Source organism: Astatotilapia calliptera, chromosome 7 (genome assembly GCF_900246225.1).
Source record: "Astatotilapia calliptera chromosome 7, fAstCal1.2, whole genome shotgun sequence".
Lineage (NCBI taxonomy): Eukaryota > Metazoa > Chordata > Actinopteri > Cichliformes > Cichlidae > Astatotilapia > Astatotilapia calliptera.
The window spans coordinates 41,718,605-41,739,508 of NC_039308.1; the positions used below are offsets into that span (position 1 = coordinate 41,718,605).

At 40.7% G+C, this 20,904-nt stretch overlaps 1 protein-coding gene across 3 annotated transcripts; it reads right to left on the bottom strand.

Annotated features, from left to right (window-relative positions):
• Positions 1–248: 248 nt before the first annotated feature.
• Positions 249–9,991, bottom strand: dnajc24 (DnaJ (Hsp40) homolog, subfamily C, member 24). Of its 3 annotated transcripts, XR_003272899.1 has the most exons (6): positions 9,202–9,988; positions 7,884–8,019; positions 3,486–3,554; positions 984–1,190; positions 636–722; positions 456–514 (listed from the first exon to the last, which is right to left on the bottom strand). XR_003272899.1 is itself a non-coding variant. In XM_026174812.1 (5 exons), the coding sequence occupies exons 1-5, from the start codon at positions 9,301–9,303 to the stop codon at positions 402–404; spliced, it is 627 nt and encodes a 208-aa protein (XP_026030597.1). In that variant the 5' UTR covers positions 9,304–9,991; the 3' UTR covers positions 249–401. The 3 variants fall into 3 exon arrangements, 2 of the variants coding, with proteins under 2 accessions (XP_026030597.1, XP_026030598.1); XM_026174812.1 differs by lacking the exon at positions 636–722 and having other exon boundaries at positions 249–514; positions 9,202–9,991; XM_026174813.1 differs by having other exon boundaries at positions 447–722.
• Positions 9,992–20,904: the final 10,913 nt, after the last annotated feature.

Below are 20,904 nucleotides of genomic sequence, written 5' to 3' on the forward strand. Positions count from 1 at the left end.
GTTCTCGGGTTACTGTATTCACAAATTTGGTTGGCCATACCGCCCACCTCGCCACCAGGGATGGATGACAATCAGGTTTTTACAGCTGAAGGGTGAAAACGTTGCAGTGAAACAGCACAAGTAAGTAAAATACAACTGTATACTGCACAATATTTCAGATGATCTTTCCATCTTGCATTTTTGGAATCCAAATACTGTTTAAGGCAATACATATATACATCACCACAACAAACAAACAAAACAAAAACCAGGGTTTTTTCTTTAATTGTTTATCTGTTTCATAACTAATTTGTGGTAGCATGAATGGCTGTGAGAGAGGTCATAATAACCAGGAAAAGCTGGCTATCAAGAACACAATGGAATTACATTTTCCATAGATTTTCAACTGTATGGAAATACAGTTAAAATTCAAAATCCATGCCCCCTTTCACATTTTCCAAAGCTATCCAGTGCTCCAGATTGAAGTCTTTGCTGGGTTGATTCTGGATCCCGGGCCGCATGTTTGACACCCCTGCTGTTGGAGTAGGCATAGTTTTATCAAAGTCTACCCTGAAGAGAAAACTTTAAGAGAAAATATTTTCTCCACAAGGTAAGAACCAGTGATTTTTATTATCTCGTCTCTTTCCATCACTCACCCTGAACCTGCTCTTGTCAGAGGTCTCTTCCTATTAAAAGGGAGTTCTTTCTTCAAGATCTGCCTGCTCGGATTGTTGTGGTCCTTGCTATAATATTGTAGTATTGTATAATATTGTTTAGTGTCGATTTCTCCAATTACATTTGAGATACCAAAAACAGGGGATTCCAAAATAAAGGTTTGTGGATAATGCAATACATTTAAGAGCTGAGAGTCTCAGCTTTAAGCCAGTATTGATCATATAATTGACTGGTGCACACTTGAAAGGAAAATGTCAATACTAATGATTATAAGAAAGGCTCAGAGTCAGAGTTGGAAATTATAAGAAAAAAGTATTAATATTACTGACATTTTTGAGCTTTTTCATTAGTTGACCACGTCACATACACACTGAGAGAACAGGTATCACAGCAGACAATTGCTCCTTTGTGCGGTCCTTCCTCAGTTTCCTTTTCACCTTCATCTTGCCGTTTCCTCTGTGGCTCCTCCTCCAGTTCCTCCTCAGTGACACTGAATACTCCTCCACAGCGACAGGAGTGTGTATATAGACCCTGATCTGAAAGAACACACTTTCAAAATTAGAGATGGAAGAAATTTACCAGCTGTAACCAAGTACATCTGGGACAGTACTCGTGAAAATATACAGACAGAGCATGAAATGGTAAATAAAAATTGAGAAAACAAAAATAGTGCTGAGCCTGAGTTCTTGTAATTTTTTAAAGTGGTATTAAGTAAGAGTCCTTTCTGTAGGTCATTCAAAGTTTTCATTTGGACATTTTTAGTCCACTTATTGTAGCTAATTATTTTCAGGGAACTTTGTTGTTGTTACAGTCGCTGACCTCTAGGGGCTCTCCCCATGTGAGAGAGCTTTTGCTCCTCCTATGCTCCAGGTCTGCCTCATAATCAGCAGCTAAGATGTTTTGCAGCTCGTCAGCCACCGTATCTCAAAATGCCGTGCCTTCTTTCCTTCCCTTTTCTCTGGGCTGTGAGCTGCAGTGGTTTGGGCAGCAGGTTGTAGCGGTGTCAATTTATGAAACTTGGTGTAACATTGGTTTTTAATATTTGTGAGTAAAGGTGTCCCTTTACAGAGAGAATTGTGAACCACAGTGAAAGCATGTAGTTGTTTTCTGCCATTTTGTTTCAACCATTTTTCTCATGTTTTGTGGCAAGACGTGGAGCACAGTCATTGTATTTTGTTTTCTTATAGATAGAGTGGTCTTACTTTGTTTTTTAGCTAGACTGGGCTGTTCTGTTTGTCGTTTTGGCCTTGGAGACCCTGACACTAGGGGTGCAACAATACTCGTATCGATATTGAACCGTTCGATACAGTGCTTTCGGTTCGGTACGCATATGTATCGAACAATACAAAATTTTTAATTTATTTTATCAACTTTTCTTCTGACGATGCTGTCTGTGTTGAGCGCTCAGTGGATCTGCATTTGACTACTTTGCCTAGGCTGCACTGTCGAGTGCAGATCCACTGAGCGCAGCGCAAGCTAGCAAGACAGAAGCTAAGCTCATTGCAACATGGCAAATTGAACCTCCCCCACCCTCATTCAGATCTGGCGTTTGGAACTATTTTGGTCTTCATGTGACGTATGACCCTGAAGGTAAGCGCGTCATGGACTAAAGTAAAAAAGTATGTCGGATGTGCCACGCAATGCTCAATTACATTGGTGGGAACTAGTGCGTTAGCGCAGTTAGCTCGTTAACGTGTTGACACCGTCCAGCCCCACGCACGGGGCGATCCGCGGTAACTTGTTAACGGAGATTTACCACGTTATGGCGTTAACGTCATTTGAACAAGATTAACGCTGACAGCACTAGTGGGAACACAACGAATATGACTGCACATTTACTGCGACATCATCCTAGTGCAAAGACAAAAACAACAAGCATGCATGCTACAAACTTTATCCGAGTCATTTAGACAGCCGTTAGCACATGATTCTCCTTATGGGGACCTGATATGTTTAATATGCTGCTGAGAATATAGCCCAGAAGAAGCGGATAGTATAGCTTTTATTTTGGAAAGAGACATTTCTCTCTTTTCCAAAGATGAGTGATTTCTCGATCAGATTTTTTTTATTACTTTGTTTTTTCAGCAACATTACATTTAAAAACTGTACTTTTGAGTTAAAATATATATTTATAATTTTAATAAATGACAAATTAAAAAGGCATGAACATTTTTTTGTATCGAAAAAATATCAAACCGTGACACCAAAGTATTGAACCAAACCAAACTGTGAATTTTGTGTATCGTTGCACCCCTACCTGACACAGAGCTTCCCTGTGTTTTATTTTGGGCCTAATTGGTTCGTTTGGTTAATTGTGAAATAAACAGTGTTTTACTGACATCAACTATGTGGCAGTTAATAATTACCCCCACCCCAGATAATACTTTGTTTTTAAGTGGGGTGTAACAGTTGTCATTTACCACTAATCTATGAATAAGTCAAAAAAAAAAAACCCACCCAACTCAAGTGATGAGAACGCCTTGTGTCGATACAGACAACAAACAATTTAGCAAAAACTTAATTTTAAATTGCAGCTTTAGGCACTTTGTTACCAGCAGCTTGTAAAAAAAGAAAACAAAACATTATTTTCTTTCCAGTTTCTTTAGTAGAATCTAGTTAAAAAAGGCCAAAGATGACACAGTTTCACAGGCATAAGATAGTATTTTTGCACTATGGTGGTTCATAAAGGTAAACACACAATTTACTTTAGATGGACAGATTTTTGTATAGAGCATTTCTACGCTACATGAGCACTCAAAGAGCTTTACTTGCACCTGCCACTCTAAATATGGTTTCCGGGGGAATGTTTAGTGTACATAATGTGTCATTACCATCATCCCAGGTCATGTCATCCACATAGACTGTAGAATCTATTGGCCAATCCTGTTTCAGTGTCCATGCTGCAGAAGTGACAATGCATCATTATTAGTAGCTGCAGTTATAGAAAAAACAAGCAATATTATTTAACATTTGCTGTTAAAGTTATTGTGTCAGAGTCTGCTCTCAAAATGTAAATCAAAATGTACTAAAAATGTAAATCATTCTGAACTTTACAGTCTTTTTTCCTACTTAACCCCCAGAAAAGTTGTATTCATTCAGATAACATCTTATATCGGGTTTTTACAAGTCAAGTGCATTGGGATAGACGATAGTAAACACTACAATAGTGCAAATGACTGTAGGGTGGATAAATGAACTGAGTGACATACTGATAATGGAAGGATGGACAGACGGGTGAAAAGATAGATGTTCACACTTACTTTTTCTTTGTTTTTACAATTCACTGAGAAAACAGTCATTATCAAGTTATGCAGTTTGACAGTGATAATGACTCTGAACCATGCATAATTAGTGCTAAACTTTGATTAGCTTTTAATTAGCGTAATACTGTGTGAAGAATAATTGCTGCTATACTAGTCCGAATTTAAAATAGGATAAAGAATGAAGGAGAGACGAGTGCTTTCAGGAACATACGCATAAAACACACCAGAGGTAAACAAATATCTTATTTCTTACAGTTTTGAAACCATCTATGGATATTTTATTTTTAACAAACCTTTGCCACACAGTGACTGCAGATGGCAGTGAATCCATACTCACCACGTGAGTAAGTTAACACCTTGGCTAGGCTATAGCCAGACTGATACGACTTATTTTAAAATAAAATCACTTAAGTGAAAATTACGTCTAATCATGGGTTCCCTATTTGAGTAGCTTCCGGGGCCCAAAGCAGAGGTGGAGAACTTGATGGAGCTGTGTGGTGTGAGCTTGTGTGTGGCAGGTGAAAAGCTGCCCGGAGCTTCATCCACAGCGTCTTTATCCCGTCGTCCTTCTCTCACCCCAAATTGGTCGTGTTAGATGGCCGCCCCTCCCTGAGCCTGGTTCTGCTGGAGGTTTCTTCCTGTTAAAAGGGAGTTTTTCCTTCCCACTGCCTCCAAAGCGCTTGCTCATATGATTGTTGGGGTTTTCTCTGACTTTCTGTATTATTGTAGAGTCTTTCCCCCTACAATACAAAGTGCCTTGAGGTGACTGTTGTTGTGATTTGGCACAATATAAATAAAACTGAATTGAACTTGTCAAAAGGACAAAAACTATTATACATAAACATTCAGGCATCCCATAACGTTATGTGCATTGGGTCCTTGTGTCATAAACCCATTCAGTTTACCACTTGTATGATGTGCTTTCTGTCTAACATACACATTAACAGTCTGATGGATGCATCAGAGAGCAACTTGTCTAATTCCCAGGGATATTTGGATTGTAGGCTGGAGTAGCCACACACAGAAGCACCAACCTACTGATTAGGAGATGACCTGTTCTACGTCCTGAGCTACAGCCAACCCATAAATCCCAATGTCACTGGACACTTCATAACTAGGGCTGCCACAAACGATTATTTTGATAGTCGACTAGTCACCGATTATTTTTGCGATTAGTCGACTAATCAGATCATGCATCCATTGGACGTAAAACGTACAGCTTATTGCACCAGCAGCATCTGCTCTTATATAACTATCATTAGCTTACAGCTGGTATGTTTAAGGTATGTGCTAACTAAAAATAAAGACAAGATGACAGTTTATTAAATTTTAATGAAATCTGCAGATTGTTTCGGTGGAGTTTAATAAACTCAGCCGTCTGCTCCTTGCTATCTAAAATATAACAGGACACCGGAGTATATTCTCGAGCATCTCACACTTATGATAATCAGCTGTCTGCTTGACGTTTATTCAGCTGTGTAAAAACTATAACTTTGATCTCAGCCAAACCGATTTACTCAGGAACAAATAAAATACTGAAAAAAGCCAAACAATAACATTTTAAGTTCTCTAAGTGACTTATATATCATGTTTATTAACCTAAGTAGCGAAAGACGGCGGTGGGTTTGAAAACGATTTGCCGGGAGTCCGGTGTTCTCACGGCTCTAGTGAGCCTTGCCCCCGGCTAGCTATCGAGCTGGTGGGTAACAGACGTCTCAGAAAACGTCGGCGCACTTTTGAAAATATTTGGTGTCTTGATAAACTGAGCAGATATTTGAAGTTTACACAGATAAATTCTTGCCTGAAAATATGTTAAACGTTTATTTTGTGACCCAGAAAGAATAATAAGAGTAACATTAAAACTAGCTAGCTGCTGCCATTGTTGGAAACTGAGCTGGTCACTTGCCCCTCCCTTCCTTCCCTCCCCATCTCCAGCTGCCTCCCTCTTCCCGCTCCACCACAACCACCCACACATGCAGGACCTTGGAGTAGGGGTATGTCACCAGGGTGCAGAGGAGGCTCGGGCCACTTCGGAGGTGGGGTGCCCCCGGCCTCTCGGCCTGGGGCTCGGTCACTCAGACACGGCTGGCTGCCGGCGGAGCTCACGGGCGCGTCACTGCAACTCCCCCTGGCTTCTGCTCCGCGGCTGCTGAGTGAGCCCTCATCTGGGACTCTCCTCAGCTCTTTCTGGGACAGTGGCGCGGCTGCCCCTCTGTTGGTCTTCCTTGGTCTCTTGTGTTCTGGGGGCCTCTGGATGTCTGGAGTTTTGATCTCCTCCATACCTGCTTCATGCCCTGGAGGACGGGGCTGTGGCCCCCCCACACCCTCTAGCAGATCATTACATGAAGGAACCTTTTAAAAAAAAAACAAAAAAAAACAAGCGCGTCCATGCTCACAGGTGTACACACCCACAAACTACACCCTTTTTGGCTCCTACCTCAAAGCACACTGTGTTCTGTTGATCTTATGTGCTGCACAATAATGTTTAATATTTAGTATTTACTGTCATATTCCCATATATCATTGTGATGTTGTTTATTCTATTACTCTTGTTCTCTTCTGCTTGTTTTCTTTTTTCTTTCTCAGCAGGTGATCCAGGTGATCGATATATGCATTTTTTTTTCTGCCCATTCTGTTGGTTTTTGTTTTTTGCCCTTCTCCCCCGTCCCTCTTCTCAGCTGTTTCTCTTTCCCTCTTTCTTTCTCCCCTTCTTTCCCCCAGTCAAGTCTGTCCCGTATTCAGTAAGTGAAAATAAAATGAACAATAAAAGGTGAATCAAATGGACCATTACGGCAAGGCTGGGATGGTCAATTTGGTAAAGTAAATCCGTTGGGCATCTTTCTTTGCCTTTAGACAACAATTCTGATGGCAAAAGAGCCAAACGGGACAGGCGCAAAATAAATAAAAAAAATTAAAAAAAGGAAACTGAGCTGGGCCGCGCTATGAATTCTGGGATAGGTTGGGCCATGAAGTATGCACCCGACCCATCCTTCAAATCTGGGGAAATGAAGGGCGCATTTGTCGGAGTCTTTGAATTTGGACAGTCTTCATGGTGTCGCTGTAACGTAATCGGCCTACAAATGCGGCCACAGGACGATGCGGCCCCTGAATTTGGACACAGCTACGATACCGGACACAGCTTCTTCTTCTTCGTAGTTTAACGGCAGCTGGCATCCTTGTACATGCAGTGCTGCCATCTTCTGTTTCAGTCCGTTATTACACTCGGAAATCCTACTACTTATTCCTGCATCTTTTGGGATCTTACAAAGCTTCAAACGACGTGTCGATAATTTTGATAGTCGACGTAATCGTGACTAGTCGACTAATCGTGGCAGCCCTACTTCATACATCATTACTTTCAGAGCCAGCATATTTAAATGACAGTATTCATATTTGGTACTTGTGTATAAATATTGTATATTTTGAAGTACTGGTACTTTATTCCATCCATAATATTTGTCAAATATATCCAGCCTGCTGAAAGAGATTCCTTTTCTGCTCCAGGACTGAGGTTAGAGCAAATTTTGGTGGACTGTGCATTCACTGTACTCTGCTGCTGGTAAATAAACCCAGGTTATTAATAATGTCTGGTGAGCTGTAGCATTTCGCTGATATACTGCATTCATGCTGAACATTCAGGTTCAAATTTTAAAAAAGATGATTGAGTTCGGAAAGTTGGGGCGAAAACCAGGGAAAAAAGTCTGAATTTTCAAGATTAAAGTTTTACATTTCTTTAAAAAAAACAAAACAAAGCAAAAAAAACATAGGAAAACTGTGTTTTCCCATCAAACAACAACACGAGATGTAAAGAGAAGATATGCATTTTCACGTTTTTGTGCCAGTCTTGGTCAGTGAAAAATAAAACTACATCAACATAAGTAATACAAAACATTTTTTCCCGTCAAAGAAAACCATCACGAACCTTATCAGTAAATAAAGTAAATGAAGCACAATTTAAAGTCCCACCTCTTCTTTGCAAGTCATATTGTGTCCTAGTGGTTTGGTCACTAAGGACCCTCCATGCAGCGTCAACTTCTAGAAACTTCTTCACACCAGACTCTGCTTCGGAAGAACAATCCCCTCCAAGACGGTCTGGGTGGTACTGCAGATTTGTGCACACACAAACAAACGTATATTCAGACACCTCATCTTCTATGTATGAACTTATTGCAAATATTTGACATTTGGAGGGCTCAGAAGACCCAGACAGCTGTCCAAAAAAACAAAGGGATTGGCACTTACACAGTGCTTTTCTACTATGAGCACTAAAAGCACTTTTATTCCTGCCCAAGTGTCTTGTCTAACATTCACACACAGTCACACTCTCATGGATGCATTGGGTTATCTCTCCTGCAAGTTGAAAGATGATATGCAAACTGGAGGGGCTGCGAATCAAACTACCTTGTGATAGGTCGATGTCTGCTCTACCACCCGAGCTACAGCTTATTATTGATACTAGATACATCCATTAGAATGTATGTAACAGAGAAATACACAGAAATTAGTTAGACAGCACAGTCTCATCTGGGCACCTTTTGGCACCTAAGGCAGTCAAATGTGGGTCAGTTGGCTTAAAAGTCTTGGCCAACAATTTTCTAATAGCTTTACACACTTGTCGCTAATAGCTATCCTCCAGCTAAATATCTGTGCGCCATTTAACAAAACTGATGACAGCATTTTATTGCTAGCTTCTCTTCATGCAAACAAAACCCTTCCATGCACAAATGACAGTCATGGAGTTCCACATGTGCTGGGGCTGATCCCTTATCCACCTCCTCTTAAGATATGTCATTAGAAAAAAACTGCATATGCTTCCACTGCATTACTTATCAGGTGTAAATGCAGTGGTGAGAATGAATACAAACGCCACATTTAATACAATCTTATCATGATGACAATGCAATGATCAGATGCTTTCCAAATGGTATGAGGTGGTGGCTCAAAACAGGACGACCTTTCTGTTTTCAAACAAAAGGAACTGGCTGCTAGTAACAAAGTGTGTAAAGATAACATCTAAAGTGGATTTGTTCCCAAATTGTTTATGTATAGACATAACACTGGTTCATCACTTAGTTAAGAGCCTTTTTATGCTTAAAAAATACACAGGTAAGTTGCCTAAGCCAAAAAAAAAAAAAAAAAATCTGGTCAGCTCCAGGGACTGAAATGAGGGAAAAGGCACACAATGTGGACAACAAAATGGAAATACATGAGGGTAGACCGCTTTTGCATGCATATAGGTAGTATGGGTCTATAGACAGATGGAACAAATAGAGAATGGATTTACCTGTAAGGCCAGCTGCTGGTACCTGTGTCTGAGCTGCTGAACCGAGTCTGAGGGGTTTGCTCCCAGGACAGCATACAGATCCTTCTCTATTGTTTGGTTCATTCTTGCGTAAGTGCGATGCTGACATCAGACAATTGCATTCACCATCATAAGGAGAGTCTTTTGCAAATATGTGAACTGTTTTTAGGACCTTTAGCAGTCAGTTCAGTAAAATGTGCTCACTTAAAAATGTCAAATCAAACCGCAACCTTTGAACGGGTTACAGTTATTCCACACTGCCGCAGGACGAACTGCAACAAAACGAGAGCTCTTCGTTTGAAATTATTAGTAATTACAGTGGGTAATCTCGGTTAACTTGCACAAACACAGTGTGGTACACACATGATAGGCAGTTATTCAGTGTGAACCTGCGGGCTCAGAGGTGTGCCGGGGTCAAGAAAGACGCGAGCTTCACGACAAAGTAACGCTTAGATAAGTTTAACAGACGAAATGTGGTCGACGAAGGCGCTTATGGTTTCACATTTTCTATATTTCCCAGAGACCTACATTTAAAGGACTGAACATACCTCTAACACACGAGACAACATAGCGTTCTACGCTGTTATGAGTCCCCTTAAAAACAGCCCGTGTATTTATGGTCCGCCTGCTTGAGTTCCGCTAGGAAAATTAAATACAGAACACTTCGAGTACCGTTTTGTACTCAGACTAGTGCACAACAGTGCTAGTGGCACCCATTAAAATAAAACTACTTTTGTACAAGATGTAATAAACATACGGAAGAGGATTGGGGCCACTGGGGAAAAAAGTGGGCACGTCTTTTTTTCATTTCCAGATGAAAAAAAGACGTGCCCACCCAGTGGCTCTAATCCTTCTCCGTAGCAACGTATTTGGTTAACGAACTTTATCAGGAAATAAAATTTACATTTTATTTTATTTTTACATTAATAGAACAATAACGACGAAGAACATTTTAAAAACAAAAAGCACAAGATAAAATAAACAAACAAATTTACGCTCGCTCCTGATTTAGCACAACTTGAAATGAATAAACTTAGAATAATGGGTCCTACATCGTGTGCCAAAGCCCCTTACTCAATGACATCTGAAACTTACAAGATGAAAAACGTTTTAGTTATTTCTTTAATTTGTCAGTCCCCTGTACAACACAATCCTGTAGGCAGTGTGAGAGTGTCAAACACGTCTTTGTCTACAGATATGTCAACAAAAGGGAAAAGGCTCAGGTAAAAAAACTAATACCATAGTGTATGATTTGACACTGATGTGTATAGAAAGACTTTTTTTATTATATTATATTGTGAAGTAGATAGATAATCTGGAAACCATCCCAGCTACCATAGGATGAGGATACCAACCAAATTCTGATTAACTTGGAGCATTTGGAGAATTTTCTTGGGAAAACAAGTGTGAACAACAGCTAATTCCCTTTATCCAGAGAACAACAGTAATTATTGCAGAACATGATTAGGGGCAAAATAAGGACAATATGGTTGCTATGTAAATAGAGAAAGTTGTTGAATAGTTGAACTCTGAAAATATCATGGAAGTGAAACAAGTGTTAGTGATTGTTTCAAACTGTGGTGCAAATAGATAAGATATTTTACTTTAAAGTATCGCAACAACCAATATAAAGTGTTGAATTCCATTGCCAAATGTCTGAGCAATCATCCAGCAAAGAGCAGCGCAGGACCACATGCTGGGAAATCTGTCCTGAAAATACAGACCAGAAGTGATCTGTTAATTGAAATGGGAACAGAAGTGATGAGGTGACATGATGACACCTTTATGATCTGATTTCCTGTCTGTCGCTCAGTCGTGGCTCTTAACAAGACCACAGAGGGAATGGGTGAAGAGGAGAGATCCTGGGTGAATGACATTGTTGTACAGTTAATTATGTCGTCATTTTGGGTGAATTAAGGCTCAATTAGTGAAGTGACAAAGTATTCATTGTCAAACTGTGGCTGCCATCGTCACTTTATTAAATACCAAGGTCTGTACAGCCTCCTGTAGTGTCATCCAGCTGTCCTGAAATACGTCGTGTCTTTGTGAACCTTTTGGTCACACTTTGGTCAAAGGTGTTGATAAAATTCTGCTCTTAGTGGAAGTTTTTGTATAATATTAGTCAGATGAAGCTGTTCAAAATAGAACAATTTTTTACATTCCCACCTATCATATAACACATTTTATACACAAAAAGATGAGTAGTGCATTATTATAGTGCATTTCAATGCACTATAATAATGCACTACTCATCTGCAAAGTCACCCGAGTCCAGATACAGGCCATATATGGCCTGTATCTGGACTCGGATACTCACCTATCACCTACCTGCCTGCCCTCCTGGAGTCCTTTGCTCTCTGGACTCAGTAACAGAAGTGGTTGGTTTTTCTGACCCAAACACCCACAAAGCTTGCCTAGCTGCCTCCTCCTGAAATTTTCCCTCCTCAACTCACAAGTACACAATCCTCATATCTACAACATTCATGGATCTCTGGAAGCTTGGAATTAACTCTGCTCTCCTCTAACATAGTGCTATCCCTCCCATATACAGGTAACAATACCAGCAATGAAATTCTTAGGCCCCTCAATATTGTACAGAGAAGAGTAAAACTGCACATAAGTAACACTAAATAAAAATAAGATAAACTATATAAATAAAGGAAATATATCCTCCTCAATATTTCAGCAGCTCAGTTGGTTGATGGTTTGTGGGTAGAAACTGTCCCTGAAGAGTGTATGGCTGGGGTGGCTGGGATCAGACAGGGTCCTCTGGGCCTTCCTCCTACAGCGCTGTTTGTAAAGGTCTGGATGGCTGGCAGTTCAGACCTGGTGATTCGTTGTGCTGATTTGACCACCCTCCATAGAGCTTTGTGGTCCAGAGCATTACAACTTCCTACCAGGTCATGATGTAGTCAGAAGGAATACTCTTGATGGTGCATCGACAGAAGTTGGCGAGTATTCTGCGGTCCATGCCAACCTCCTTAGCTGCCACAGAAGGAAGAACCGCTGTCTCGTTGCTTTTGTGATCACATTTGTGATGTCGGCAGCTCAGATCCTCACTTATGTTAATAACCAGCAACCTGAAGTATCTGACTCTCTCCACCTCTGTCCCCTCCATGTAAATGGGAGTATGCCCTGCAGTCTCCTGTAGTCCACAGGGAGCTCTTTGGTCTTTCTGACATCCAGACACTGTGATGTCAAGTCTCTCATCTCTGTTCTGTAAGTGGGCGTCGTGCTTCCTGCCAGTCGAAAACATCATACAGCTCATTCAGTGCCTTCATGGCTTTGCCATGGAGGGGAATATAAACAGTGGAACAGAACACAGTTTTAAACTCTCTAGGCAGATAAAATGGTCTGCATCTGATCATGAGGTGTTCAAGATTAGGAGAGCACCCTGATAAAACTGTTTGTACATCCACACACCACCACTTCTTAGTCATTATGCATACACCACCTCCCCTGCACTTACCAGAGACCTTTGTCCAGTCCTGGTGGTTAATGGAAAGACCCACAAGGACAATAGCTGAGTCAGGAACTGAGGAATCAAGCCACGTCTCCGTAAAAATAAAGAAATTACAGTCTTTAACAATCCCAGTGCAAAGTCACCCTGGCCCACAGTTCATCCAGTTTGTTTTCCAAAGTTTGGACGTTAGCAAGAAGAATGCTGGTAATTGGGGAATGGTGTTGTCATTCTCTGGCTCATTTCCCCTTTTCCTCCAGGGTAGTTTCCACTCTGGTAAGGTAAGGCACCTCCATTCATTAAAAAGTATGTTGGTGCGGTCCCAGATTGTGAATGCTGTCAAATGTCTAAAAAGAGTTTGTCTGTCATAGATTATCAGTGCACTGCATGTTACAAAAAAAACCTAGAAAATAGTGTTAAAAACACACAAAACATGCAAAATTGAGGTGGATGCCGAGCAACAGCAGCCATCCTCACTGCCGCAATCTTCTTTAGATCCCGAAGTGTAACAACATTTGGGAGAAATTTTAAAGTTTAAGAATTTCTTTAACATGGAAACAATATTTTGCATTTAAAAAAAAGTTGATTTGTATATTTTTTAAAAATGCCATACTGCCACATACATAGTCAGCATGTGGGTACTGTTGGAATTAAATAATTCCATTAGTCAGTGATACAGCAGCGACAGCAGGATTCTCAAAAACATCTTAATCTTTGCCACACATAAATATCCAGCTTCCAGTAGATGTTTTAGACAGAAATATTTTATTTGTTTCCCAGGCTGTCACAAATCATTTTTTTTACTAAAAAATAAATCAGCTCAGTGTTATTCAGGTTTCTCATTAAAGCATTACCAGCTATAACTATATGGGATTTATTTCAAACTTGTTCTTATTTAACTGTCTACTGTCTTGTAAAATGCACTGTATTTCAGCAAGAAAGGCAACTAAATGTAATAAACGTCAAGACAATGAGAGAAATTAAGTCTGGAGGGTTGTGACATAGATGATATTCTAGATATGTTAAGTTTTATGTGAGTCATGGTTTACAGAACGATAGGAAGAAGACCCAGTTTCAAGGTATATCTCTGTTTGTTTGGAATGAATTGTATAAACGGAGGAATAAGAATAAAAATACACGTGGGTGTGTGCTGGCTAGCACTCTCAGTCATAGCGCAGCTGTTCATTAGAAAAGTGTGAGTTTTTCTAATGAACAACACAGATGATTATAGCAGCCATCTCTGGCTCATTAAAGATGGAAAAGAACAGCCAGGCAAATATACCTGTCTACCTGTTTGTGATCATGACGCTGTTGTTAATTATAAAAGACAATAAAAACATGATAAACAAGCAGAATAATACAAGCAGCTACAACATGTCAGTCAGAATCACTGACCCGTATGCCAGATTCTTCTTCTGCAGCCAGTCTAGCTCTATATAGAAGAACTGAGTGATACACACACCCAGCAAATAGAGAACAGCTGTTCATTAGAAAGGTGTTAACTAAAATAATAATCAACACAAAAAATAACAACTACATAAACAGCCATCTCATTACCAGAATCCACTTCTGCCTGTTATTGTCTCTAACATTCAAATGCCTGCATCCAAAATAAAATGTTAGTGAGTTGGTCGATCCACCACTTCTACAACTAAAGTTTTTTATGGAAGCAGAGGAAATAGATGAATGAATGAATGAATGAATGAATGAATAGAGGAGTTAGGGTCCAACAGGGTGCATTTTTTTGGTTTTTGATCTTGGCAGTATTTGTGTGTATGCACATGTGTGTAATTACTTCTATCTTTAGACACAATAGTGTGAAAAGTTTTGAATTAATTCTGATAAAACTTTGTAGGGGTGTAGAGTGGGGTCATGTTAACAATCTGTTCAAATTTGAGTTACATCCATGAAGGTCGTCAAGATCAACTTAATGATTGGCTGATAATTGACAGAAGGCTTAGAAACTACAACTCTTGCAAACACGCTGTGCATTTTTAAGATATATTGTCACGGCCTGGAGGTTCAGCTGGTCGCTGATCAGCTGTTTCTCTCTATCTCTCTAGTTCGCTCGCTCGCTCGCTCTCTCTCTCGCTCTCTCGCCAGGGCAGAACTCATTATGGGTTCACGCCCTTGGCCCACGCCCTCGGAGGAGGAAACACCTCTGCCTCATCAGTGTGGATGGCATTTAAGCCAGGAAGCAACGGCTGTTCTTCGCTGGATCGTTGTGAGAATCGCCCTCTGGACTGTTTTCCCTGGTGTTCCCTGAGTGACGAGTGTTCGAGTGGATTCGTGTTTGGATTGTTTGGAGAGAGACGAGAGTGTTCACCTGGATTTCCCCCGCAGCCCTGCCCCTCTCACCTTTGTAGATAGCACTGCCCCGCACCTTTTGTATATACACTCATTGGACATTGTTCATTAATAAATTCCCTTGTGTGCATCAATCCCCGGAGTCCAGTGTGTGAGTCCACCTTGTACACCGTGACATATATAGAAAGTACCATGTAATATTTGACCTCTGACCTCTCCATCAAGGTCGATAAATTGATTTGAAGGTCAAAGTGATAATAATGCTCTATAGAGCTATTTAAAACTATGTTTCGGCCATTGTTTGTGTTGACAACATGTAGGCATATAGATTTAAATATCTCTACCTACTTACAAGGACAACTATTCCTCAATGAATTTAACGTGAACTGAGTCACCTACACCTGCCTCACACAGCCCACCGTATACACTGTGCCTCAAACTCAACCACACATACGCTCTAAATACAATCAACTGCAAACTACTAGTGCATAAAAACACACTGAAGTGGAAAAAGACATCTCATCCTCACTTCAGCTGTGTGACATACACACAGATATGGTCACAGTCTGCTCAGCACCTGCTTCCCTCTCGTGGCCTGGTGGCACACTCAGTTATGTGTGTGTGTGTGCGTGTGTGTCAGTGCTTGTGTGTGATTGATGATGGGTTGCATCTTGCTGTGCTCTGAAGCACTTCGTTGATTTAAACTGCTGAACCAGCAAGATCCTCTGTGTGTGTGTGTGTGTGTGTGTGTGTGTGTGTGTGTGTGTGTGTGTGTGTGTGTGTGTGTGTGTGAGAGAGAGAGACATAGTGAATCTAAGCCAAAGAAACACAGCTGGTTAACAGAAGTTTCCCGGCAGATGTTTCCTAAATAAAGCTTGGTGTAATTCAAAAGCCATCCAGTCAGCCAATCTTTTAGCAGGTTCTGACACATTTTCAGGCCACAGTACATGTTTTAAATAGTACCGCACAGTTTAGTTAAGCTGTAACTAAATTTGTATCAGTATCAAATCTAATTAAACATTAAAGGATAATTTTGCTACATTTCATTCTACAAAGCCAATTATCAAGACCATCACAGATTGCTCCTGTAGCTGCTCTGTCACACCTCTATCACAGCTGCTTTGATCACACAACCAGGGATTGTTCGGCCTAGATGAGCAGGTATACACAGAAACTATGCTTTTTTTACATGCAAACCTGTGCTACTATGATACAAAGAGCATATTCCGACCTTTCCCCATTAAAATTCAACACACTACACTACAAAACCAACAACACTGTCTTCAGGTCAGCTGACATAGACTACTACACAAGAGTGAAAGTTGACTTGAAGAGAGGGAAAAGGGTCCTAAAAGAACAAGACTGATGGATTGGGCTACAGCAATAACCAATAATAAAGGCAGCACCAACAACGCTGTAAAAAGTGACATGGAGGAACCAAATAATTTATTTGCATGATTTGAAGCTAATGAAGTCACTTGCTCCAGTATGTGACATGTGTGCTAAGCTTAGTCAATCCTAGGAAGGCAGCTGGACCCAACAGAGTTCCAAGTAAAGTACTCCAAGCATGTGCTAACTAGCTTCTTCACAAAAACCTTCAACATCTTCCTGCCACTAGTCACTGTACCATTGTACCTTAAGTCATCCACCCCTGCAACCACTGCTCCAAAAAAAACCAATGCATCTGAACAATTGTAAAGCCATTGCACTTACACCGGTGATCACGAAGTGCTTTGAGAAACTGGTCTTGCATTACAACTACATTAAAACTACCTTGCCTCCCACATTTGACTCACATCAGTTTGTTTACAGGTAACAGATACACAGAAAATGCCATTGCTATAGCAATTCACATGATACTAAATCACATAGAACACAGGGGGAGCTCTGAGAGGATGCTTTCAGTACTGCAGTCCCATACATCCTAATCGGCTGACTACAAGACATAGGCCTCTCCATGTCCATTTACATTTGCCTGATTAAAGACTTTCTCAGGAGCTGTCCACAGAAAGTCAAAATAGAACCTCATGTCGTGGTCCTTGGTCTTTGAACCAGCATACTGAGTTTTGGGATGTTTTGTGTTTGTGTGAGCTCCCCTCACAGCTTTGGGGTTTGCCAGTCCTTAGTGGGAGAGGAGAGGTCAAGTTGAGCTGAGTAGGACCCAAATGCAGGACTTGGAAGGTGTAAAAATCAAAAAATGCTTTATTGCTAAACTTAAACAAAAATACAAAGATAAGCTAGTCAGGAGCAAAAATCTTAAACAATAACTATTTACATTAAAACATGACTAAAGGGCACACAACTAAAAGGGGGAAACAAAAAAGAGAAGAGGGAAACTGAGGACTTACAAACAGAAGGCAAACAGCTGGGGAAAACAAGACACAGGTGAAAAGAATCTAACTGGACAGAGGAAACAAAACTCGACACAACACACAGAAGTTGAGGGACAATCAGTATAAAACAGGAAGTAAGAAACATTGAGACCAGGACTATGACATATACAAATCATGAGTCCAGCCCACTACTCTTTTACACTCATGACTGCATACCAATCTACTTCTCTCACTCCATATTTAAATTTGCTGACAACACACCCACCACTGAGCTCGTCACAGGTGAAGGTGAGTCTACATACCGGGATGAGATAAAAAAAAACAAAAAACAAACAAACAAAAAGACTGTCAGGATCGCGCTCATTATATAACATGACACTAAACACTACAAAAACAATAATTAGTTCTAGACAGCAGGTGGAAATCAGACACTAATCTGGCCCCTCCGTGCATGAATATGGGATCATTCTGGGGCTATCGTATATGAAAATCTCACCAGGTTGGCCAATACAACTCCAACTGTAAGAGGCCACAGCAACGACTGTGATTTCCTGAAATCCAAGAAACAGAGCTCAGAGAGGAAATTTCTGGTAGCCCTCTGCCAGGCAACCACCAAAAGCCTGCTTATATACTGCATGTTGGTGTGGTATGCAGGCTGCTGAGAAAATCACTAGATGCCCACTGTGTCAGCAGGGCTACCAACGTCACAGAGGATGTTAAAGTGAATTGTTAAATGTTGTTATTTTTATGCTTACCATCTCTACATTGTTTTAACTCTGTGATTGTGATGAAAGGAATTCTTTTATCCCCTCCCCAGCCTCTCGAGGTTCTGGGGGGGATGTAGTGTTTTATTGCAGATACATTCTATCTGGAAGATCTGTTTCTTGTGATGTTGTTTCCTGCTTTTATGACCCTTTTGGTCAGCAGGAGGCCACACACACACACATTCTCACATGCATACAGATTTTTACACATACACATATAGTGCCTTGTCTTAGAACCATTTGGGGGGTTTTATGGTGGGCGTTGTTTTGCTGTGATGTGTAATGTGTGAACTGTTTTCCCAGTAAAAGGCAGCAATCGGAGGCCAAATTTGGGGTCATTTTGTGGTAGATACCAACGAAGCCTCCCTTGCAAGTACATCGATCGATCGCTGACTGACTTGTTTTCTTCATGATGAATAAGTCTCTAAACCAGCGGGGCTTGTGGAAACACAGACCCAACAGAGGACTTTACATACGTCAGTTGTCATCTCTTTGACCTGTTGCCCTCTGTCAGTAAATGAACTGCAAAAATTGTTGTCATTGACAAGTACTTATTGCAATAGAGTTAAAGCTTGTTTGTCAGATTCACTTCCGTTACATTACATTAACTTCAAATCTATTGCTGTGGTCTACAGAGGACACAGCCACGATAAAAAAGAAGTGGCTTTTGGGCCAGCCAGAGCCCAGACTTGAACATCTCTGGAGAGATATCTACTGACGCCTTATCCAATGTGATGGAGCCTGTACACTGTAATTCTGTATGAACACTATCTCTTAATTAACAGGTGGGCCAATCTCAACAAAACTTTGCATGAGCATCATCACACATACAGCAATCATTACCCTCATGTTTCTTAAAGAAACCATTTATGAGAGATCCCAGTTCTTTGGATTCATATTCATCCCCCTGCGAATGAGAAGTTATGTCCTTGTTTCATGTGTCACATTCAACTTGTGTCGCCCTTTATAACTTAACAGTCACAAAAATTTGAATGAATAATGTCTGTAGACCAGAATCAGCTAACAGAAAGTGAGCAGTTTATTGAGGCTGACTGATATCCTGACAATAGCAATGCAAACGGGAGCTAAAACCTCAACTAACAAACCAAAACCGGGAAAAACACCAAGACCATACAAACTGAGAGACACGAGGGAAAGCAAACAGACATTTCAACAAGGGACAAGAGGGGAACAAATGAGACATAACAAGACAGGAGATGTCATGAAACGCTGTGCGGCAGGCAGGAGTTGGACCCAAAATGCAGGCACGAAGTTTAAACACAAAGAACTCAGCTTTATTCGCTGGCAGGAGAAAGTCATACAAAGCAAACTAAACTGGAAACTCACAAACTAAACTCACAGAGAGACACTGGGAGATCCACACAGCATGAGGGACGACACAACACTGACTCAGAGAAACACAGGGTTTAAATACACTGGGGAGTAACGAGGGGAACGAGACACAGAAGGAGGGCACAGCTGGGAGAAATCAGGACTGACGAGACAAGCAAAGCAGGACACATTCACATAAGACACGGACCTTCAAAGTAAAACAGGAAGGATCACACAGACACGCGAACTTGACACAGTGGAGACAGCAACTAAGAAACACAGAGACATAAACCATAAGGCAGAGGACTCTAAGAACCGAAAGACACAGAGGGGAACTCAAACATGCAGACACAGACTTACACAGAACAGAGGGGACACAGAGAAACATGAAGGGCAAGGGATCGAAACTAGAAACCATAGAATAACTCACACAAGTACAATAATACAAACATCACAAAGAACTAAAAACGCTGGGTCAGGGGACCCAGGACCCTGACAGGAGAAGCAAAACTGACTGTCAAAATAAGGCAGGAAACATGCAAACGCAGAGGCAGAGACCCAGAGACCAAAGATAACAGATGCATGATAGACAGAGATGACAGAGCTGAGAGAAAGGAAGTGATGAACAGAGAGAAAGACAGATACATGACAGGGTGGGGAGACCGAAAGGAACAAATATGAAGACATGACAGGCTTAACATAGAAGATAATATGGACGCTATAGAAAGACAGGAGGGGGACACTGAAGGGAATGAATAAACCTAAGATATTTAACTAACCTAGAGACGCATAAGGAGAACAATATGGGATGAGAGACACTCACAAAGAACACAAAGTAAATAGAACCTAGGAACACAAACCATTTCTTAACAACTCAAAAATGAAGAATTAACTAGATTCACAACCTTAAGCACCTCAGCAGAATACTAAATTAAACCGGAAAGCCAGAAGTGAAACTCTATTTTAAAACTGATACAGAGGAAAACAGTGAATAGGAAAAACCAAAATAATCAACAATTATAACCCAATATAATCGTCAAGAATGTAAATATTTTACACAAGTGGCAACAAAATAAAAGATTGTAAAAGAACATCAAGAAAAGGATGAGTGAGGACGTGACAAAGTCTTAGAAAGTTTAGTAAAATTCATTTTTAGAAGTATATTGAAGGAATTCACAGATTTTGCAAGACTCATTCAGCTCATTGTAGAGTTTACAAAAGTATGGCCACCTTTAGATTGAAACCTTGGTTTTGGAATGGCCGGGGATTCCCCAGATGAGCAGTTAAGGGTGCAAGCTAGTTCATTTGTGTCAGCATTTCTTTTACAAAGCACCTGACCACGAGGGGCTTTAAAGGTGAAGGAATAAAAGTAAAGATTGAAATAAAAAAAACATGCTGGGACCCAGTGAAGAAAAGCCAGAGTAGGGTGTGTGTGAGAACCAGAGCTGCTTGTTATTTTGATTTAATTTTGTCGATGGATCTTATTTAG